Source organism: Numida meleagris, chromosome 2, assembly GCF_002078875.1.
Source record: "Numida meleagris isolate 19003 breed g44 Domestic line chromosome 2, NumMel1.0, whole genome shotgun sequence".
Lineage (NCBI taxonomy): Eukaryota > Metazoa > Chordata > Aves > Galliformes > Numididae > Numida > Numida meleagris.
The window spans coordinates 97,196,222-97,220,724 of NC_034410.1; the positions used below are offsets into that span (position 1 = coordinate 97,196,222).

General features: G+C 39.5%; 2 protein-coding genes across 2 annotated transcripts; one reads left to right on the forward strand and one right to left on the reverse strand.

Moving 5' to 3' along the window:
• Window positions 1-14,021, reverse strand: NDUFV2 (NADH:ubiquinone oxidoreductase core subunit V2). Its single transcript, XM_021387222.1, has 8 exons — window positions 13,846-14,021; window positions 12,397-12,462; window positions 7,031-7,093; window positions 6,821-6,937; window positions 5,423-5,591; window positions 3,786-3,895; window positions 1,018-1,094; window positions 1-155 (listed from the first exon to the last, which is right to left on the reverse strand). The coding sequence occupies exons 1-8, from the start codon at window positions 13,885-13,887 to the stop codon at window positions 62-64; spliced, it is 738 nt and encodes a 245-aa protein (XP_021242897.1). The 5' UTR covers window positions 13,888-14,021; the 3' UTR covers window positions 1-61.
• LOC110393494 lies at window positions 13,986-24,410 on the forward strand. The gene is made up of 4 exons (XM_021386392.1): window positions 13,986-14,080; window positions 14,226-14,248; window positions 21,287-21,359; window positions 23,749-24,410. The coding sequence occupies exons 1-4, from the start codon at window positions 13,986-13,988 to the stop codon at window positions 24,302-24,304; spliced, it is 747 nt and encodes a 248-aa protein (XP_021242067.1). The 3' UTR covers window positions 24,305-24,410.

The following is a 24,503-nucleotide window of genomic DNA, read 5'->3' on the forward strand; positions in this document are numbered from 1 at the left end:
TTTTACTGAGATTAAAATTACTTTATTTTCAGACAGTTTTTAACATATATTACAAAATTCCTTAGAGGTCAGCTCGAACTCCAAAACCTGGTCCTTTGGGTGGTTCAGTCAGAGATGTTAGGCCACCAGCTGGCTCACAAGAAAAACGTCCACTCCTGAAAAACAGCAGTACTGGTATTCTATTATACTGTATTCATTCATTACTGGTATTTGGATACTGTTTAATCACTGGATAGTGATTATAGTTACAAAATAGCTTAAGGCTGAAGCGGGTTTTTTCATTTGTCCTTCATTCTGTCATTCATCCTTCAGAAACGTGGGATACCACCCTTAAATCAAAAGGCTTTCAAATTCAAGTAGTGCCAAATAGCTTCGCAAATAAAATGCACAATAGGGTTTTTATTTATTTATAGATATGCACAAAAGTGATGCTGAGCCCAGTAACACCAAAGGCAAAATCAAATTGTATCAGTCATATTTTTGTTGAAGATGCATCCCTGTATTCAGAAACCGTAACTTGAAGATTGTCCTCATACTCAAAAAGAAATAATAGGAACAATATGAATAGAAAAGACACCCAAGTCAAATGGTGCTAATTAATTCTGCCATTCATATATCTATGTATTTGGACTAACACAGGGCAACAGGAAATATAAATATGTAAAGTATGTAAAGTTCAAAAATAAGCCTTTCACAAATTTCAGATCTTGCTGGTATTTGTTGATTTGCATGATCTAGGCAAAAAAAAAAAAACAAAAAAAAACCCCCACAAAACAAAAACAGGAAGTGATGCCATTCACCTATTAGGTAGTAAGACAAGTCAGAACTGATGTTTTCCCATTGGATTATCCTGTAGTCTGTCATCAGGAACAAGACATTTGTCTGTTCACTGTTCTTTCTACATATTCTAAGTCAAAAAGAACTGCAAAGGCAAATAGCTTTAACAGGAGTTTAGTTTTCTTTCTCAAGAGGAGAAGCCTTGAGGTAGTTGGCCATTGTTATACAAATATGGTGTACCTTGGGCCTGGTTTGGGAACTTTGCCAGCCTTTAGCTCATCAATTATGTCTTCAATATCTTTGGGTGTCAAATCTTCCTGTAAAAGAAAAAAAAAAACAAAAAGAAGACAAAAGGTCAGCAAATTTGTTAACTGCATTAATTTCAGCATTTACAGTTCATCAGATTAGTGGCTCTCATAGTTGAGATCCTACCATAGGTAATTTTGCTCCTGTCTATTAACATATATGTACTGGATTGAAGAATTAGGAAAACTAAAACAGCATAAAATATAAATTTCAATATTGTTATTATGTACAGTTGCAGAAATTACATTAAAACTAACTGTTCACCATGGTCATCTACTATAACATGCGCCTGAGATTTTGGCTTCCTCAGTATATTAGTGAGCTGGATCTTTGGCTACCCATTATATGCATGTTGTTGCACATACTGCAAACTAGCATTGGCTGCGACAAAAAAAAAAAAAGGGTGGAGTACAAGAGAAAAAATAAAATAAATCACTCTTATTTAAATGCTGTATTTATTCAGTGCATAAATTCCTTTGGTCTGATGGCATCCAAGTGGGACATAATTCAGAAGTCTACAGTTCAAAAATAGTGTTAAGCCAGACCATACTTTCCAGCAGACCATTCTAAACTTACCACATACCTATTTAAAAATTCCAGATTTAGAGGTAGGCCACTATTAAAAATAAATAATAAAATAAATTAAACCTCACACATCGTTGTGTAAGTCAAGACAGTATCTGAAACGAAAAATACTTGAATTCCATTTTACTCTTACTATCATGTTCCCTTTTTCCTACTATGCCAAAGCTTTTGCTAACATACTGGAAAGAACACACTGACCTAACCACAAATTCAGTGATAGCCTATGAAAAGACTTGCCGCGTCGTAACAGTACTCCCAGTGTTCATCTCTGCTCAGAAATGATGAAGCTATTAGAAAGCATGGCTTTTGTTCTCTGCAAATACATAACCCGTACATACACCGGAAATTGTGGAGGAAAAACCATCACTGTGAACAGTATCAGTGATATGTCATCCAAAACTACTACACAAAGCTTTGAAGAAGTAGCTGATAAGGAAGGACTTCCAAATGAAGATCTATGAAAAGCTTGGCACTGGCTTCAAACAGATGCCCAGAATAAGGTATGGCCATTACTTCACTCTTTACGAATGCAAATAAAGGAAGCACTTGAGAAAAGAAAAATCCGAATTTGCTTTCCATCACTTGGTAATTAAATAGTACTGTGTATGGCTGGTATTTGAGAAATGCAAGAATACGTATCTTCTAACGCAGCTTGGAATTCTTCAGCATAAGTAATCACTTCTAGCTAATGAGTATTGTAAAGAAACTTTCTAGATAATAATATAGGATTTCAGTGATTTCTATTCTTAAGCTAGGGAGTAAAAAAAATTACTGCCTCTTACAATTCTTTATATAGATAAGGAAGATATTCTGAAGAGGATCAAAACTTCTGTAGTGGTACACCTAAGGAGAGATTCTGAAGAAGAGAAATGATACAACTTCAACATTTACGCTAGCATTCAGCAGAACCAAGTAGCTCTTAAACGGGAGAAAGGACACACACGATGTGACAACCTCATGCTTAAGAAAATGAAATACCAAAATCAGTGTTAAGATATCATGCCATGAGTTAGACATGGATTGCCATTCCCTATCATTAAGTGTACTGGTAACATGTAGAATCCGTGCTGTGTACTAACAATAAGCTTCATACTTCAGGATACTAAAAACCAACTGACTGCCCAAGCGCCTGTCAGTAGAAATTGTATGCTTTCAAGCACTATGTTTTGGAGCTTTAATAATCATTTATTAATGCTAATGTTCCATAATCTTAGCTCTGAACATTCTGCTTAATGGTACCTTGGACTTTTGTTAACTAACCATTCTTGGAAAGCCTTTAAAAATGTGACTGATTGAAAGTTTTTCTTTGCATCAGAAAAAAGAACAACAGAAAATAACATTTTGCTGTATACCACCAAATCTAATGCTTTTCGGACTTTCTCCACAGAGTCGATACAACCTTATGCTGAACTATTTTTTTTCTTCCTTTCCGTTATAATAGTACCTAATGACAAAAGCAGGCTGGCTGTGCATCAAGAGTATGAACTGTCTGCATTACTTCAAATGACCAAAACAACAACAAAAAAACCCCAATATCTCCACCTGAAACAAAACCTACAGCAAAAAACACGCCAAATCTTGCTGAATCTATATGTTTTAGGGGAGTTAGTTTCATGCTGCTATATGGAGATACAAAAACAGGTCATAATTAAAGCAAGCTGACTTTTTAGCAGATGATGCACGTTACTAACTTGCTGAGTGAATGAGATAAATTACAATTTGAAAACTACAGTACGAGGCTATGATATACAGCTGCTTAAAAAATCCAAAAGGGAAAAAAACCATTCATTCTCAGTCTGAAAGCCACCTGCAAGAATGCTCATTCTACTGTACAGGTATGCCAGAACACCACTTCCACAAGAATATCCATGATCTCATCATTTCATTACAAGAACAGAAGCATCAGTGTGTTCATACAGGAACCAGGAGGCATCAATACATTATCATACAGATGAAGCATTCTTGGAAGAAGCCAAGAAAGTAAAAGATTCTAAGTTAAAAGCTGTCCCTGCCAATAGGAATTTGAAATAACTGAACAAAATTCAGATTCAAAAAGAGTGAAAATAGGGAGAGCCTACCAAAGAATTTTAGTCTCTTAAAAAAGAAACAGTACTTACGTAATAGTTGTCATTTATTTGTACCATTGGTGCATTTACACAAGCACCTAAGCATTCCACTTCTATCAATGTGAAGAGTTTATCAGGTGTTGTTTCACCAACTTTAATACCTAAAAAAAGTAATACTAGGTTTAGTAACGGGTATGGAACAACATTAAAATATTCATTATTAATTCCTTCATAATTTTCTCATTACTTGCACTTTGGCCACCACCACAGCATTTATACAGTTAAATCCTCTTAGACGAGTCTGAAAGATTTCTGTTAAACTAAGGAGTCTAACAAACTATGAAGTCAGTCTTTGGACACGTTTCCAAGATCAGACTTACAGGTTTGTTTTATTGAAAAATAACCATAAAATGATAGTTCTGAAAAACAGAACAGCTCTACTCAGGAACATTTTTAAGAATCAATACAACAGAATGGAAAAATAAGGAAAATAGAGCTTTCATATGTTGATATTAAATGTGTTCATATTCATTACTGGATCCCCAAATTAACCAAGATGCAAGCATTAAGACTGTCGGTACAAATTCATAAACAACTTCCAAGTTCTTACACAAAATCTTATTTCCTGAACAACTCTGTACGCACGCTTAGCTTCCATGACGTGTTACTGTCCTAGTGATATCACCAATAAAGACACAGACTTCGCCAGAGGGCAGGTTACCAAAAATAACATCTGAATCTGAGCTCGCTAAAATAGTCTGTGGAAAGCTGAACACCGAGATGCAAATTTCCTCCATCATTATAAGAAAGGGGCAAAAGCTAGTAAATGGTAGTGACTGCGTCTCAGTAAGAACTACACAAATGACCTTAATTACAGGAAGCAATTGCCCTTCCTTTGATTTTTCAAACCAAGTTTCAATTAAAATTAAACAATTTTTGCAGCAATTAACCAAGACAAATTTAATCTAAAGATGCCTTTTCCAGACACCAGAACATAAGAGGAGTAAGCTTATAAGCAACTGTTCTGCAGCTCTTAACACAGGGGTTCTTATGAAATGTCAGCATAGCTTCTGACTGTACAGAATGGGAAAAGTTGTTAGTTGCTGACCTTACCGTCTCTTCTCCTCATAACCATTCAATGAGAAAGAAAAAACACACAAAAACTCATGAGTTCTCCTTACATCTTATATGATGCAAAACTCTCAACTGACTTTTCTCATTAGAAATTTATAAATTACGTTCACAGCACCTTATTTATGGGTTTTTTTTCAACTTAAGTAAGTTTCATATAGCATGTACCTTAAAAATCTTATTTTGCACATAAGTGACATAGTGTTCCGAGTCTCTTTCTGTATATCGGATGGGGCTTAATTCTCAGTCCAAGAGTCATATTAGAATAATTCATTTCCTGGCAAATTGCCTTTAAACCACTTTAAGACCACTGACACTCTTGACAATGGTCTTATTTGTTCTAGTGTACTGAAGTATCTGGACTTGGCATTTATTCTTCATTTTCAAAATGTGTTTAAGTGCTTATTCTACAATAATTTCACTCTAAATGTTAAATGTTTTTGCACTGTCCCCACCATATGAAGACTTCTACTTCAGTTAGAAAACAACGCATCATTAAACCACTGTAAAAATATATATGTGTATATAAAGAAGGATATTGCAAATATGTATCATACCAAGTTTCTTCTTAATGGCTTCTAAAATGCTATCAGAGTCTCGCAGCATACAAGGTGTGGTAGTGCAGACCTGGATGTGGTACTTCCCAACAGGTTTACGATTATACATTGTATAGAAGGTTGCTACTTCATACACTCTCATGGGAGGCATTTCTAAAATTTCTGCAACCTATAGTAAGGGGAAAATGGACACTATTGAATTCTCAGAGGGCATCAATAAGACATTTATGAAATCATTTCAGTCAAGTCACCTGTATCTGCAGTAACAGAGGCTCAGGTACTCCAGGTAAATAGAAAAAAAGAGGATGTGTATGAAAGCACAACTAAGTGCTAAAAAAAAAAAAAAAAAAAAACACCTGAGTTACTCTGATTGGAGTCAACCTTGTTTGAGCACAAGCTCCATTAAGCCAAGGATTAGCAGCGAGGAACTCAGGTGAATCCTCCTCCAGCATCATACACAGGCTAGTTTCAAGGAGTCAGCTGGATTCCAGCTTTCATTGCGAGTTCCAGCTTGTACTGTGCTTGCACTCTTGCTGTATGAATGAATGAACTCATATGAATCTGCCCACACTAACCCACTTCAGCTTTTTATCAAAGGAAACACATAGAGGCGCTACTATGCTCACTTAATTCAGAGACAGCAGGCTGTCTTGGGTACTGTGACAATACCGGGCCTGGCCCTAAAAACACCACTGCATCACAGCTAATAAATACAGAGCGATGCACTACCTCCGTGAGCCAGTTCTGGTGCAAGCTTCCTTTATCAACCTGGAACCCTGGCAGACTGCTAAGGTTGAGAACTGACTGCATTTTCAAAAGCATAGCTGTTGTGTATTCCAGTACCTATAGCAGGCAAGTAACAAGCCATAGAAAATATTTGGTTGCTTTCAAGCCTTGCTTAAAAGATCATTCAAACACAATACCACTCTCAACAAACAAGAAGTCTTATCCCATTCAGTATTGATGCAGATTTGAAGCTTTATCCTATCTTTAGGAACAGTGGCAGACAATTTCCCCATTTATATGTGTACTTTACTCATGCTCAGTAACTTCTGTAACAATCACAATCCTCTTTTAGCTTATGTTGTCTGAACGTCAAACGTAACACAAAATGAGAGATTAATTTGTACAAGTAGAAAAACTGTATTACTTATTTCTTGCTATTTACTGTCACAGTTTCTAGCAGTGAGGTAGTATCATGTAAACAAGACGCAAGAGTTTCATACATTATTTTCTCTTCTACTTTTTTTTTTAATGTAGTCTCATAGGGAATTCTCACAATTCTGTGCCAAGTGTAAATTCCTGCATTAGTATGCTTCAATTAGAAAAAAACAAACACTTATATTCTACTATTAGAAGCCATATTTTATGCTTGAAAGATAATTCAGCACTAAATACCTTGTTCATAGCCGATATGGGCAACCATCCATGCTGTCTTTGGGCCAGATCTAGTACTGCCATGACAGCTGCAGACTTGTGTCCCTCTGGGTAGTTGCCTATGATTGCTTCTATTCGCTTTTTAGAGATGAAAAAAAACATCAGTGATAAGCTTTGTGATAACACAAGGTTTGCATATTTATGTTTTTGTGGGTTTTTTTGTCTGCATACCTTCTTGTTTTCAGCTGTGAACTCAAAGGGGGTATCTGGATTATTCTCAGGACTATCTCTGTGCTTCACAAGAAGAAAAAAAAATAGCGTTGTCAGGAAGTTATTCAGGACAGATTTACCATTGCAAATTATTTTATTAGACAGTTACAGTGCAGTTACTTCAATAAAACTCATTTGATACATTCCAGATAAAAAGTTAGTAGTACTCAATCATAAATGACTAACCATCTCTTAGAAAGTCATCAGAAGCATTCATAATTACTTCATCACTCTTAAAAAAAAATAGTAACTTATTCCTGTTATTTCCCATTCAAGTAATTATTTCTTCAGGAAAATGGTGTTATTTTCAAAATAGACTTTCGTAACAGTTGATGTACTTTGGCAATTGTCTTCAAACTCATCACAGGTAGATTTAAGAGTCCTCTAGCTAACACCTTAATGAGCAATAATAAGGTATTTTTCTTTACCCATGAGAGACAAAATAAAAACACTTTTAAAATTATCAAGTAGCTTGCTAAAGAAATAAAATGGTTGCACGTTCAAGGCTATACTAGTAAGATCTTTATACGCTTTAAAAATTTTAGTGGATTTCAACAATTTAGATAGATTTCTGATTCAGAATGGAAGAAACAGAACTTTCAACCCCTATTTCCAAAATATGGTATTTTATTGTATTACTTCTGAGGTGGTCTTCTTAAAAAACATCAAATTAGTTCCAATGTGTACGTTCAGAAAATACAAATTTGGAAGTCTTGAAGAAAATGACATTTTGCTACACTAAAATTTTAGTTCTGATCCCTACCCCCTGGAAAAGCTTGTGCAGAACACAAAGTAGCTCATTATGGTATCCTTTACATAGTCATAGCTGAGTTTAATTCTAAACGTTGCTATTTTCAAATTGAGAACGTTTCAAATTAAATGGAAAATGTGCAGAAAAACACAACCTACACTCAAGGTTTAAAACTAGAAGTAATTTATAATCAACTAATAATTAAAGCCTTCAAATAAATTTATTTAGGAGAAAGAAACTTACTTTAACTTTCACTTTAATTCTCACAACCCAGAGTGATATTTACAACTTCCACACCATTTTTTTTATTATTATTATTAAGAACTGAAGGATTTCATGAAAGATTGAACACTGCAAGAAACTGGCAACGTGAAAAGATTTGTCAGCACTCAGAATTTATATGGTTCGTAGCTACTCCTGGACTTAGAAATCTTAACATAAAAAAACCCCAGCCCCATCTTCCAATTATATCTGGTGTTCTAGTGATTAATTCCCCTGGCTTATCCTGTCCATACGCCCGAGCGAACAGTACTGCTGCCTCTGTCAGTTTGAGAACAGGTATCCCTTTTGCAGCTGGGAGCCTTACAAAAACTGCACTCAGTACGTACTTCTCTATCTAGAATGGCTTCCCTTAATAACAGGAATTACCAAACAATAACTGATTCACTATGAACACTGTAAGCTTTTACGAAGTATGAATGTACTGTTCGTGTTGCCTAGAAGATAACATAAAACAACTTTTAGGAAGATGGTTGCCACTATTTTAGACTGACCGCTCAAAATAAAGGATTTGACTCATCATATGTATCATCATATGTCGGTGAGGGTTTTCTACCAGCTTCAATGGAAGTTCTTAAAAAAGAGACTGATGCAGAGTACTTCCAGTCTGTTTTTTCCTCCAACTCGTAATTTCTTTCCCTTACAGATCTGCTCTAGGTCTTAGCTGCACAGATAATCCATGATTCATGAGAAGTTCTTCCATAACTTAACTTTTCCTTTTCAAATCCGCACGCCCGTTTTATTTCAGGCTGCTGTTTTGCCTTCCATAGTTACTTGCCAGTCATATTTATACTTAAACTCAATTTCTTTAGCAGGTAAGTGTACTTGATTATTTAAACCCTCCTCTCATTGTCTAGAACGCTTATTTCACGTGCATCATTTCTAAACTGATGTCCCTTAAATACCCTACATATGAGTAAGTACAATAAAGGCTTGATATTTGAATCTACAGGCTGCCACAACTGTCAGGTTGCACAGGTGAAAACTAAATAAAATGTCACAGCTTTCTGCTCTCCAGTTTCCAAAATGGACTTCACCTAATTCACTGCTGTGAACAGTCTGCTAGAACTTAATAGTTCTAGATCTACTGAGCTGTTACAAATTTGTCTATTCCTGTTTCCTTGTCTTCCGTTTATTCAAGTGACATGATGACTTCCACAAGCTGATTAGCTCCAAAATTATAAGGGTACTTTCCAGTCTTTTTTAGGATACAGATTGCAAAGAACGAACTCAGACTTAATAACACATACGCTACGTTGAATCCAGAAGAGCTGCAGCTGGCAGGGCCCAACCCCCCCTCCAGCAGGGCTACCCAGAGCAAGCCCACATCCAGGCAGCTTATGAAGATCTCTAAGGAGGAGACATCATAGCCTGTGAGCTGCCTGTGCCAGTGCTCCACCACCCACACTGCACAGAAGCACTCCTGGTGTTCAGAGGGAAGCTCCTGTGTGCCACTAAAAGAGCATGGCTCCATCTTCCTTACGCTCTTTTGTCAGGTATTTACATACAGTGAGATGCATCCAACAGTTCCAGCTCTCTAAGCCCTTACTCATATGAGAAATGCTCAAAAAAAAGAAAACTATATTAAATTTTCCTCCTCTACACATGAAAGTACAAACAATTACGTCTCTACTAACTACAGCTATTTGCTGAAAACCAAGGCCAAACTCTATCCAGACATTTTTTTGATTGTCTTCTTATACTTCCTAGTTTCCTCAAGTGTCACACGCCATGTTTTCACTCCAAGTATAGCTTGACCATACTACAGTAAGTGTGGTGAGGCACTGGAACAGGTTGCCCAGAGAGGTGGTGGATGCCCCATCCCTGGAGACATCCAAGGTCAGGCAGGACTGGGTTCTAAGCAATCTGATCTACATGTAGGTTGTCGTCTAGTCCAGCAGTCCCAGAAGTCTATGATCTTCTTTTGATATTCTAGAAAATAAGATATTTTTGTTGCTCCCTCCTCCCGAAAATCTGGGAAAAAAACAGTCCAGGAGATACCCTTGAAATTTGTTGTGTTCAATTACATCTGAAATTTGCACTGAAAATTGCTGTAAAGATTTTAGTTGTAGTTACGGCAAACAACTACACTGACACAGAATGACATGCAACTATCTTCCTCCCATAGCCTTTTACTTCATAAGAGAACAAATATGCCATTATAAAGACAAACAAGTCCATCACCCCACAAACAATTTTCTACGCTATTCTAGAAAAAAAAATCTGGTGGGGAATAAAAATAAAAAGAGTGGAAGATAATATTAAATAAAAGTTACAAATCATAAGCTAACTAAAGCATAAAACTTTTCTACCTCCCTTTTGCTATTTCCATGCTCCTCCCTCCAGCAGATCATTTACACAGTAAGATAAATCTTGCAAAAAGCTGAAGAATTTACAAAGCCATCTAGCGTCATATTCCAGACACCAACACCCATTAGTGTGCCAAAGACACCTTTCGCTTGTCTTCACCCACCTCAGACTACTCTTTAGGTTTCCTAACTTGTCAGCCTACACTCATGTTTTCTGTATTTCCTGAGTATCAGCTCTCACTCCATAAATTACCAGTGCCTGTTCTGGGTTCTGGAAAAGCATACGAAGCATGTACTGTAATCTCATAAACTTCATCCAAAGAGAAAGCTGTGGAGACAGCTGCAGAAAGACACACAAAAAAAATCCATCCAAAAACACTGAACACCTGCTTCCAACAAAGAAGTTGATTCTCTAGGACAGTGCTGATTTCCAACAAACAGTGGAAAAACGCTAAATTTGAACTTTTGAACAGCTGTTGAACTGAATTCTAGATACAGCTCTGAATGCAGCAGAATGGGACAGAACACTCCTCTCAGAGATGCTTCAGGTTCTCCTCAGAGGTAGATGCACAACGTACCTGCTTTACAGGGTTTTCCAGCAACACCCAGACAGGCTGGAAGTTGGGCAGGGAAAAATGTAATGAAACATAACGAGCAAGTGTGGAGTCTTGCATCTGGGCAAGAACAACCTCAGGTACCAGTACAGGTTGGGGACTGACCTGCTGGAGAGCAGCATAGGGGAAAGGGACCTGGGGGTCCTGGTGGACAGCAGGATGACCATGAGCCAGCACTGTGCCCTGATGGCCAAAAATGCCAATGGCATCCTGGGGTGTATTAGAAGGGGTGTGGTTAGTAGGTTGAGAGAGGTTTTCCTCCCCCTCTCCTTTGCCTGGTGAGACTGCATCTGGAATACTGTGTCCTGTTCTAGGCCCCTCAGTTCAAGGAGGACAGGGAACTGCTTCAGAGAGTCCAGCGCAGAGCCACAAAGATGATTAAGGGAGTGGAGCATCTCCCTTACGAGGAAAGGCTGAGGGAGCTGGGTCTCTTTAGCTTGGAGAAGAGAAGACTGAGAGTGACCTCATTAATGTTTATAAATATGTAAAGGGTGAGTGTCAGGAGGATGGAGCCAGGCTCTTCTCAGTGACATCCAATGATAGGACAAGGGGCAGTGGGTGCAAGCTGGAACACAGGAGGTTCCATATAAATATGAGAAAAAACTTCACAGTAAGGGTAACAGAACACTGGAATGGGCTGCCCAGAGAGGCTGTGGAGTCTCCTTCTCTGGAGACATTCAAAACCTACCTGGGCATGTTCCTGAGTGACCTAACCTAGCTGTTCCTGCTCCAGCAGGGGGATTGGACTAGATCATCTTTTGAGGTCCTTTCCAATCCCTGACATTCTGTGATACATATTTGTATACGTGCACTTTTTATTTCTGCAATCACTATTACTGTTTGCATGTATAACAGTAATGTCTAATAGCCTCAATTATGAATCACCACTCAACTTATTGTATGTCATGGAGCATGAACAACAACTGCATTTTTCAACAGCTCCTTAAAGTGGCTGGACATGGACCTGTGGGTAATTCTGTGGCAAACTGCAGAAGCCAGGAAATTGGGCCCACAAAAAGTTAAGGAGTGTTAAGTTACAAAGTAAATGAATTTCTATTTAAAAAAAAAAAAAGGAAACAAGAACTGTTTTGTGATATGTTTAAACAAGATCAAACATTATACAAATATGCGATCACATACAAATGCTGCTAGTATCACTATTACAGAAGTTTTCACTGCATAAAATAAGAAACACGATGCCAAAAGCTACAATACAACCTTCTGATAATGTATCACAATTCTAATAAAAACGTTTCTTTTTAAATTCCTGCAGGCTTCAGGTTCCACCCATCAGAAACCTTTAGGAGGATTAAAAAAGCATATCCCAACCTCTTGTTACACATTCCCTTTCCAGTAAGGCAGAAAATGACTTACCACAAATAAGGCTCCTCCACTGGAATTGCATGCTGGTGTTTTATGGAAGTATCGGATTTGTCTAATCTACAAACAAAACAAAGTTGATGGTATTAATAGTCTATAATTTGTGTATCTGTTTTCAGAACCAGTTTGAGTTCCATTTTATTTGTAAGCCATTAATTATTTTGCCATCTCTAATCAATTCAAATCAAGTTGAGGAGAATACGATGAGCTCTACTGTACTGCAAGGGAGCATACCTACTACATTGCTTGAAATGATCGAGGTGTGTCAAGAGAATTTAAAGGATCTAACTTCAAACTGGTAAATGTTCTACCAGTTTGAATACAAATCCTCATCAAACATTTTATGAAGATTTTTCCAGTTTGTTACTCTGTATCATAGGTGCACCAAAAATCTGTCAAAGGTACCAGCAGCACTGAGGTTTTTCTCACTGACATGTTCCTTCAGCTCTTAGCAGACTGAACAGTGACATCAGACAAAAGAAGACACACAAAATTAAGCACCTTAAATACAAAAAGAATGAAGATCCACATGCAAGTCACGTTCACCTATTTTTCATAATCTCTCCCTGGATCTGTCATACTGAAACAGATCAAGAATGCTAGATTCTGGCTAGTACTACTAAAATCACTTTACGATATTACCTTGTCCTAAGCAAACATTTTATAATAAATTTCCCCTTATATCAATTTTACATTTATACTGAATTCAAGAATGATTTTGAGAGCTTTTATATTAGGAGAACTAAACACACACACAAAAACCAACTCTCCTTAGCTGTTTCATTCCTGTTACTGTACAAATGTACTGGATCTCAAGTGGATCAGCATCCAGCTGTCAAAAACAGAGGCACAGAGGTAATCAAAACCTAGCTACCAGGCAACCACAGGCCCTGCTCTGCTGTAAAAGCAACGTAACCGTCGTAGTCCCACCTGCCATGCGGTGGCAGCGGTCTTCCCGGTCACACAATCCCTCCTTCCATGGTGTGTGGATGTACTATGCAGCCTTACTGGTACTTGGCAGTACGCACCCATCTCCTTTTTGCTCCCCATTTCTGGCTCGCCCGAAAGCAGCAGCCAGGCAAACAATTCTCTTCCCGCTGTTGTCAGAGGCCAAAATGCACTCCTGCACCCACAAATAACTCTGTGCTGCAGATCATTCCTGCGTGCCGCCTCTTCCCGGACGCTCCCCGCTTTACATCTTTATAAACTGAACCGCGTCCCTTATGAAGTGAACTGCATCAGCCTGAGCGCTCACAGATGACATGGCAAAAGCCTCCAAGCGCAAGGAGAGCACAGCGAGAGCGAGTCCGAGGAGGGGACGACGGCCCGGAGCACAGCCCTCGCACTGAGCGCTCCATCCCCGAGGCCGGGCCCACTGCTCACCCCTGCGAGGGCAGCGCCGAGACCCCTGCCCGCGGCCTCCCGCACCTCGAGGCCCCTTACCGAGCGCGCGGCCGCAGCCCGCACAGCAGCGCGGAGGAACATAGCGGCAGCGATCGGAGCAGCGGCCCGCGGCCCAGTCCGGCCCTCTCCTTGAGGCCTGCGCTGCCCTCCCCGCAGCCACAAGGAGAGCGGCACAGCGCATGCGCCAGCGCCACCCGCCTGCGCGCGCCTGTGCGTTGCGGCCGTGGCGCGGCGGCCTCCGGCTGCGGGGCGGGCCTGGGTGCGAAGGAGGCGGGTAGGAGGTGCTCGGGGTTTCGCGCTGATAATCACCGGAGTTCAGTGACAGAGCCGTCCCACGTTAATACTTCATACAATCACAGAATAGCAGGGGTTGGAAGGGACTTCAAGAGATCACCGGGTCCAAACCCCTGCTAAAGCAGCTACCCTACAGTAGGTCACTCAGGTAGGCGTCCAGATAGGTCTTGAATATCTCCGTGGAAGGAGACTCCACAACCTCTCTGGGCAGCCTGTTCCAGTGCTTTGTCACCCTTACCGTAAATAAGTTCTTCTGTGTGTTTGTATGGAACTTCCCATGTTGAAGTTTTAGGCCATTACTCCTTGTCCTATCACTGCACACCACCGAGAAGAGCCTGGCCTCACCCATTTGCCTCCCACCTCCCTTTAGATATTTATAAACATTTATCAGATCCGCTCTCAGACTTCTTTTCCCCAGGCTGAACAGGCCCGGGTCTCTCAGCCTTTCCTCTTATTTGAGATACTCTACACCCTTTGTTATCTTTGTGGCCCTCTGCTGGACTCCTTCTAGGAGATCCCTGTCTTTTTTGGAGAGCCCAGAACTGGACACAGTAGTCTAAATGTGGCCTCACCAGGGCAGAGCAGAGTTGGGCCCTGCTCTTTTTCATGCACCCCGGGATACGCATTGGCCTTCTTGGCCACAAGGGCACACTGCTGACTCATGGCCAACCTGCTGTCCGCCAGGATCCCCAGGTCCTTCTCTGCAGAGCTCCTCTCCAGCAGGTCATCCCCTATCCTGTACTGATGCATATGGTTATTCCACCCCAGGTGCAAGACTCTACACTTGCTCTTGTTAAACCTCATCAAGTTCCTCCCTGCCCAACTTTCTAGTCTGTCCAGGTCTTGTTGAATGGTAGCACGCTTCCAGGAATTCAGTGCCAGCCTGCTGGAGCAGTGAATGTAAATCCCATGCTTGCCACGAACTCATCCAAAACTCACTTTGCTCCTCTAGCAGGTGTCATTGCCAGTTCTGGACTAAAGTTATCTGGGCTGATGCTCCTGTAATTGAGGAAGTCATATCCTTTGGGATGTGAAATAGTTGTGTCAAATGAGAGAAGCAAACCACAACATCTCAGTGAGAGTATTCTGTGAACTGCAACCTCTTGTGACATAGAATCACTGAGTACCCTGAGTTGGAAGGGACCCACAAGGACCATCAAGTCCGACTGCTGGCACCACACAGCACCACCCACAACTCAAACCCTATGCCTGAGAGCACTGACATAGATCAATGTGGGTACAAAAATCCCTTTGGAAGCAAGTATCTGTAATAAAATAGGGGAGTGTTTCAGGATCTCTCATGAAGTTTTTTGGTCTTCTGACTTTCTTGCTTCCCAGCTTGGCTGATTGGGATATGTGATGTTTTGACCTCTCTCAGTCAGAAAAAGCAAGACTAAACGTTTTATTGTCTTGGCCTGTGATAAACATTTTCATTTTGCAGTATAATACAGTAGAAATTCTGGAACTGAAAAAAAAAAAAAAGAAGTAACTGGTTCTTCTTTGGTTAAAACAAGTTGTTAGAAACATTGAAGACCCTGTAATGTTCAGATCTTCAAGCGAGGAAAGCAGATTTATTCCTTTCACTGTAAAGTAAATCCACGTTTTTCAAATAATAATTCAGAAGAAAGTGTTTTATACCACTGAGTACTCAAGAGCTGTAGATTTGCCAAGCATCAGCCGATGTGCTGACGTCTCTTACCATATATTCTGAAGTGCTTATTTAAGCTTGTGATAGTGATGAAGGTACATGTATTATTTATGGTCATTGAATGTTAGGTGTATTTTCAGTTGCATAGTTTTCAAAGATAGACCACTCAATTTATGTGTTTTGAGTAGTACTAATGTGAGTTATGGCCAAGCTACATGTTCAAAAATCCCATTTCTGCTTTGTTCATAAAGGTTATCATATCTACACAGCATTCTGTGAATGTGCTAAGCACCGTAGATACGATGAAAATCAAGTAGTCACATTAGATGGCATGTGCTTACATCACTTATGAATACCTTGAGCTTGAAAATGAAAATACTGATTCCACCATCCTTCCTCCCTCCACCCAGATTGTTAATCTTGTAAGGACTGCAGCCAAGGTGCTGGGGAAATATGGTCTGTCATGGAAGATGTAGTCTGGCTGGAGAGTTCTGTCCCTAGAGAGAGTGAAACACTGACTTCAGAGGAAGTGACTAAGGACAGACAGTTCTGAAACAAGATCTTCTGGATACGGTTCTGAAACAAGATCTTCTGGGTCACTTTAAAAAAAAAAAGAAAAAGAAACATTTAGATTTTATTTGAAAAGTAAGAATTGTTTTGATTTTACTAATGAAAACATGAAAGTTTTCTGGTAGTTAAAGTGGCAGAGCCTTCAAATTTTATACGAATTAAGTAGTGGAGTCCCCATCTTTGGAGGTATATAAGAGACATGTAGACATGGCACCAAGGGACATGGTTTAGTGTGGGGACTCTGTACGGCAGGTTGGCACTTGGACTTGATGATCTTGAAGGTCTTTTCCAAGCTAGATGATTCTATGATTCTATATCCTCCTTCTCTCTGAGGAGGAAACTCCCCTACACTCCCCATTCTGTCCTGTACTGTGGTGCTCAGTGATGCAGCCCTGTTAAATTCACTCCCTCATACTTTGCCCAGTGAAAATCTATCTACATATATTTCCTTTTAACAAAAATTGCAGTCTCTACTTGACAATATGAGTATCAAGCACTCTCTATTCATTCTTTATGATGTTTTCCTTTGTCTAAAATGCTAATGAACTTATTTTTCATGTGCTTATTTCTGTAGGATGACCATTTTTACTTCATGTAAGCATTCAGAAAGGCAAGATAAGCTACACTAGAACAGACTGAATTTTATTAAAATCATTTAATCATTACATTATAGGTTTGTCCTGCTAAAAGACCCAGACATATAGGCATAAATGTATATATGTATATATATGGCAACTGTTAATGCAGTTTAACAGAATACTTTTCATTTGCACAAAGCAGCTAGAATGCAGTTCTAGCTGTCTGGTGAGATTACTACCTTTTACATTTGGGTTTACTGCAGTGTCTTACTGCTCCTTCACTTGTCAAAGCTGAGACCTGCTATCAGCATTTGTAATTTAAGTACTGCTGCTGCTGTTATTTCATATTTTCATTGATTTGTTTTCACTGATTACTCAGTCACTTATAAACCTAATTTCTGTGCTCATCTTTTACCCTGAGTTGAATTCTTCAAACACTTTAAAAACAGGCTGAAACAGAGCAAGTATCACAGTGCAGCGATGTTCAGGAACAGATTACAGATTCAGTTGCTAAGCCAAATTTTTAGATCCTGTTGAGAATCTGCCCTAGGCATACAGTCTAAGAATAGCGAAGGCTGTGTATAATTAGAACCAGGGCCTGTTCCTGTGCAGATAAATTTATAAACATTTACTTGTACGATATAAATTGTAAATATATGATCATAGTCATTTATTAATTATAAGAATTAGCCCAGCATGTGTTTTTCAGTTGGACTTCATGAGTGTGTCAATAGAATAGAAACAAATGCATTTGGAAGCATTTAAACTCGGTTTGTTTATCAGATGGAAATACCAAAAAAATAAATGAGAAACAGCATGACCTTGAAGGGGAGTCCGGCATCTGCAGACTTGCCTTCTGGCTTTGTGCATTCTGCACATGCACTGAAGTGAAGTGCCGAGCACCGTCCACTTGGTCCCTAATGCATTACCACAAAGCATGCCCGTGTTACTACTCACATGGACAGTAATACCCATGAGGGTCTTTTCTGGACCACAGCTATGTTAGACAGCTCCTCTTCCAGTATGACCTGTCAGTAAGGGAAGCTGCGTGCAGGGAAACAAAACTCCCTGTGTTTACTGTTTTGATAAGGGTCTGGAAATTCAGCAGGTGATGTACTTGTTCCTGTGTCTCCAGTAGGGCAGGTGTGCGCAGATCACTGAGAAATGGCCACACCATCTCTTTCTGTAGCCTTGCATCCCGCGGCCTCACAAGCTCTGATTGCATGCACTGTGAGGGAAGAGATGGAGAATGCTATCATTTGCTGCAAATATAGATGAAATAATTATTCTTGCAATCAAATAATTATTTACCATGTCATTGAATTTCTTTATTAGCGTATGCGTTATGCCAAATAATTGCTATCAGGCTTTTGTTTTAAATGGAGGCATGTTAGGGATATTTAATGACTATTACACTACTCTGCATACTGCGGTACAAAAATAAACAAATCAGCTTTAATTAATCTTCAAACCATTATTCAAGTACAGGTGTTTGCTGTATAATTTCTGCCATTCAAAAGCAGTGCTTCCAGCCATAGCAGTGCAAGTAGTATTGACCAATTTTCCTTGAAAACATTAAATTTTAACTATCTTGTGATAAATGCTCCAATATTAAATGACATTAACAGTAAGCAATTTGCAGTGTGGAGACTGTTAATGTTAGCAAGCCATTTGAAGAGATTCTCCTGAAAACAGGTCATCCGGAGAGAACGTAAATACCATCAAATGGTATCACAGACTTCTAACCACATTAAAAAACCTTCAGTCAGCTCTACTGCCAGCTATGTAAAAAAGAAAAAAAAAAGAAAGATAGAAAAAGAAAAGGCTGTTAAGATCTTTCTAAAACCTCAGCACTGTACACTAGTAGGTACATATGTAACCAGTACAGTGTTCTATTTTAGAAAGTGTGAAAACTCGGGGGCAAACAGAAGAGATCATATTCTACAGTGGAGACCGAAAAACACTGGAAAACAAACCACTCTGCATTGCAAGCCTCACATTTCAACACTGTGCAAAAATCTGGCTTATATATATCCAACAGTGCTTTAGATGAAAATAACGCTGCTATCCTTGTGATAGTTTAGATTTGATTCATTAATAATTTATATGCACTACAGAATATGATCTAAGACCCGTTTCCAAAAGCAAAATAGAAGCAAGGCAAACAATGAGCGGCCTGCTCATTTAATACACCTCAAAACTGTAAATATGAGAACATCTATTTATTAAATAATTATTATTATTATTTGTTATAAGGAGCTCTTCCAACAAAAGATGACTGCATGAGTAGTGAGGAGGTTTTACATGGAAGTGACTCAGCAGAACATTTTTCTTTAGGGAGGTGACTGTGGAAGGATAGAGAATGGAACGCAAATGGGAAGTATTGTGGAACATGAAAAAAAAGAAACAACTCTACAACAAATGCAATGTCTTAGCCACAGTGCTGAACAACAATTAAGAACCAAATTGGAAGCGAGCACCAGAGAATAATGCTGTAGGGGGAGGCTGTCCAGGAAGGATAGCAATAACTCTTACTGTTCCAAAAAAACCTGGAAGGTGTAGTATGTGTTACAGCATCCGAAAAGACACTTCTAAAGAAGGGACACTGCCACAGGTAGCTGGCCATATCTGTGCTGGTGGAGAGTGATACAGTTCCACTGGAGGAGAAGGAACTAAAGTGATTTTCCTTATCTGAGGACCTGGCTCACTGGTTTGTAAGATATGAGCGTTCACGGCCCATTGATATATTTCAGTTCCTTTGTTCGTGATCACTTTTCTTCCATGGCTTGTTTGCTAGAGATGATAAGCTTGCGTCTCTCTTCACAGTTCACACAAAGTAAATGGTATCAATACCAGCGAACGACGGAGAAAAATGATGAAAATAAGGTCAAGAAGTATTGTGTACCTAATGTGGGTAAAATGCCTGCATCTTTTATACTCTGCATGAGTAAGGAAGATTTGCACTAGCTGTGAAGCCATAAACTCAGCAAAATACTGATACGTGGTGCAGCCAGTTACTTCTTTTTATATCATAAAGTTTAAGATATATTTTGAAATAATAACATCTGTGCTTAAATTCAAAGTGGGCTTCCTTCATAATACAGGCTGTTCTGTATACAGGTGGCATATCATAGGATTAGCAACAACACACAGTGTTTTATTTTGTTTTAAAATGTCCTTTTTATGACACACTGCACCGTATACAATGTGCCTGCGCAATACTTCTGTTCCTACATGTAGTTTCAGTGTTACTAAGGACTCTTGAGCAAGCCCACCGTGTAATTTGAAACATTCTTCAACTGATAGTTTAAGGGGTGATGAAAGATGACTTAATGGTGTTAGTATTTGCTCAAAGGCTTTGTGCAGTCATTTATGTCCATTGATTACATTAATACTTTCTGCAAATTGCAAAGGCAGTTGTTTCAATATGCTGTAGCTGTTTAAACTTTACCTTGATGTAGAAGTGCGTTTCATACTACGTATCAAAGTGGAAATGTAGTTAAGGTTTTAAAAGAATCTTAATTTGAACTTTATACCTTTATTTGTGCTACTCGCATTAGTTAGAAATACATAACAATCATGTAAATATGCCCAAAGAGTTATTTGTCCTGGGAATGAAATAATCATAGTTGGTATATAACTAAGACTTTGCTATCCAAAGATTGTTTTTTCACACATGATTAGGAATTATTATCTTTATTTTACAGGCAGGAAAATGTGAGGTAAACATGCACTGAGCACTGGGCAGTCAGAAGAAATCCACTGGTCTGTGAGCTGTGTCCATGCACCACGCTTTTATTGTAGTCTGAGAGAAACTCTGCTCTCAGAGATCAGGCATTCATAAGCCCCAGGCTGCAGTATGGAAAGGGTACTGGGAACAAATTATTCCCAATTAGACTATTAATAGAAAGGGATGAGGAGTTGAATGTGTTCACACACGATATTAGATACTTAAACACCCAGGCTACAACCTGCACTCCTGTATTTGTCTGAGTCTCTCCTGACTATGTGTAGAGCATTCAAAAGCTATCAGGAATAACAACCTCCAAATAGCCTACACAATTCAATCTCATATTTTCCATTGCTTCTGTATTCAGGTTAAATATTAATTTAAACTTAAGAATGTTGTGATGTGTAAATAAGTAAATTGCTTTAAGAGACACTGCTTTTCTCTTCGACTATGAAAAACTGGTTCGACTTCCATTGGCATCTCCTGACTTTCTCATGTTAAACATCTGTGAAGTTCAAACACCATTCAGAAAAGGGATCCACATCTTTCAGCATCAGCTTTGAACTTTCCTTATTCAAAAGGACAGCTTGAACTGTAATTAGGTACAGCTAGTCCTCATTATTTAGCTCATTTATTATTTATTTATGTCTTTCCCCACAGTGCCTGTGAATCTCACATCTTGTGCTGACAGAGACAGGAGTCTGCATGTTCTGTTTGCTTCCACAAGCTCCAGGTAACACAGCAGTCACCATGGCATGACCCTTGATTCATAGACTGGGATTAGAGTGCTAAGCAAATGCAAGTGAAATTGCAGCCCATAGCATCCCAAGAAAAAAGTAAATTAGGAATAGACTCTCTCTGCCTTTTAGTCAAGCAGAGATGAGCCCCCACATTCACAGTTACTGCCTGAATGTATTGTAATTCTTGTCACTGCCCCTCTGCAGTCTCTCCCTGCCCCATACTGGGCAAATTATTTTTTTGCCATTTTGTGTTTAGTTTTATAACCGAGTTCTTCAGGTCTTCTAGGGAGTTGGAAGAAAGGCAGCTATAATTTTCAATGGAGATAAAAGCAGGAAGGACATAATGGGATAGAGTTTTAGGCTGTTTTCCTGTCAGCTCCTGACAGTCAGTGTGTTTCAGGGTTGTTGGTTTTTTTTCACAAAGATCATGTCTGACCAAAATGATGACAGCTTCAGTAACAGGTTGCTTTGCCTTGCCGTACTCTTCAAGAAAAAAATCTATTCTGCCATATGCAACTTTCATCTTTCTGAGATGCTTTCCTCCTTGAATCCTTATCTGTGAAGGACTAGCAGAAGGAAAGGCAAGAACTTGAGAACAGCCTGGTGGGTTTTGAGGGGGTGAGGTTAAAGTGGAGTACAGTAGAATTGTTAAAGTAGATTTTCAATTTCAGCAGTGCTTTTTTTTGTTTGTTTTATTCTAAAGAGACTAACTAAAGATTTAGACTACAAATTGACTTAGAATGAGGGCAGTGCAAAAAAAGGAAGCCAGTGACCTACTTAAAAGAAATTAAAATGCATTAAACCTCTTGGGGTTGAGGTTACAAAAAAAAACCTCATAACAAAATAAACCTAACACAATGAATGTGTGCACGAAAGGAGACAACATCTTCATTGCTTCCCTAGAGGCAGCAAAATTCTACCAGCAGAATCTGACTCCTAGTCAAATTACTATTTTGCAGTTATTATTATGCACTTTGTAGGGATATTTTTACTTTGCCTAGACTTTTAGGTCACTGACTTTCTAATGTGCTAGTATCTAGTCTAAAAACAAATGCTTCTCACCCTGACAGGTATCTTAGGGCACAAATAAGTTTCTACCATCCTTGGTTACTATCCTGTTTATTCAAACAGTTATAATGTATTTCAATAATATTTCTGTTTCTATTTTTTCTTTGTTTGGGTTTTTGTTTTTTTTAATTTGCTTTTGCATAGTCCCCATTCTGGAAGACCAGAATCTCTTTTTTCATTTCTCCTTTAATCTTTTGCCTTGGACGGTCCTTCCAGGACTTAGCGCTTCTGTTAGCGTAGCTCTTGCCATCACCATGTCGTATCAGCGTTCCGTTGCATCAAAGTGTGTCCCTAGGGAAGGAGTCTATTTCATATAATGCAAATCACAACATGTACACCTTCTCAGAAGTACCTCCATGACTCTATGGATAATAATTACTAGCACAGGAATTACATCGGTCTTATATCCAAATCTTTGAGAGTAATTAAGTCTGCTAGGAACAGGCAGGCTAATTTGACACCTCTGTGGATCACTAGATCCAGCTGTTTCCACACTTTGATACTTGTGCTGGTAGAACTGGCTGCCCTGTTGACAGGAGTGTCCTGGCGCACAGATTCTGCTTACAGCACAAGAGGCTCCTATGGCTGTGTCCCCTGCAGGCTCACACCTTTCCAAGATCCAGCACCAAACGTTGGTGACAACAGTGTGACTGTGCCAGAGCCTGTGCCTTTCTTTCACCACTAACAGTGTCGTGTGACTCAAGATCACCACGTTGGAACAGGAAAAAGAAACAACGCACCGGACTCAAAGTCCTTACTTGGCTTCAATACGCTATTCCACCTGTGGGTAGACACTCAAGTTTCAAATCTAACGTTTGTTTTCTACTTTTGATCATGTTCCTAATGAGTTCATCTCATCCTTTCTTTCAGTTTCTTACGCCCACTATCTTCACTCATCTTCAGTCTTCTCCTTACCCCTCACTCTTCTTTGGTTTATGCTCTTTACGAACCCAAGCATAATTTAAGCTCTTCCATCTTAATCAAAACAGCGTTCTTGAACTCACTCGCCTTTCCTGTTTATTGCCTCATCATCCTTTCTCCTTTCTTCTCTCAGCTTACTTAATAACGGCTTATAATTGCTATCTGGTGTTCCATCAAAAACCCACTTTCATGCACCTTCTGATCTTGTACTTCACTGACACCTGAGTTTATTGTTTATTTCAGTAACTATCACATTCTTTTCTCTGCCCTGAGTAAATGCCCTAGGGATTTCAATCTTTCCCCTTTCACAACTATTTGGTGTATTGCAGCATATACTGTTTTTCCAAATGTGGGCATAAAATTCCTGTGATTATTTTCTTTTATATTTTGCAGAATCAAAGATGGGCTGCCCAAGCCATGCAGAGAGCAGCTGCCATGCAAGAGAGGAGCCTACTGGCAGTGGAAGAAGGTACACAGAGAGTGGCACTTACTGGGCCCTTGCCATTCAAGCACCCTAAGAAAGCCACCACCACCCAAGCTGGTGCTGCTCCAATCCTGTCAGACCGTGCTGCAGCAGCAGAGAGGGAAAAACGTCAGCCTGTGGCCCTCTCCCTGCTGCCACCAAGCAGGAGCCAGACCTCAGATGCTACTTCTGCTCCTCCACCTTATGTGGTACCCAGTTTTTCCAGTGGTCCACCACAGCAGGACCTTCCTCTGCTCACACAAGCATCAGAGCAGCAGGATCTTTGGGCTCTCCTTATCTCATCCCTTAAAAGGCCCATGCTGGCAACAGCCATGCTGTTGCCACCTGATGGGCAGCCCCTGGCAACCTTTTACAGCCCAAATCACACCTGCAACTCTGACAGGGCACATGCAGGTGATTGGCTGGCACTCTAGTGCCAGACCTACTGCAGACAGTGGGGACAGCAGCACAGTTATGGTTTCATAAGTTGAGAGGTCACAGGTAGATGCTTCTGGAAAGATATTTGAGCACTAAACCCTCTCCACTGTCATGTCCTTTTATTTATTTATCTATGTATTTATTTAATGGTTCTGGAAATTAAATGCTTGAATAATGAACCTTGTCAGTTGTCACACTCTTTTAGTCATTCATTCATTTATTTAACGGTGAAATCTCAGATAGAATT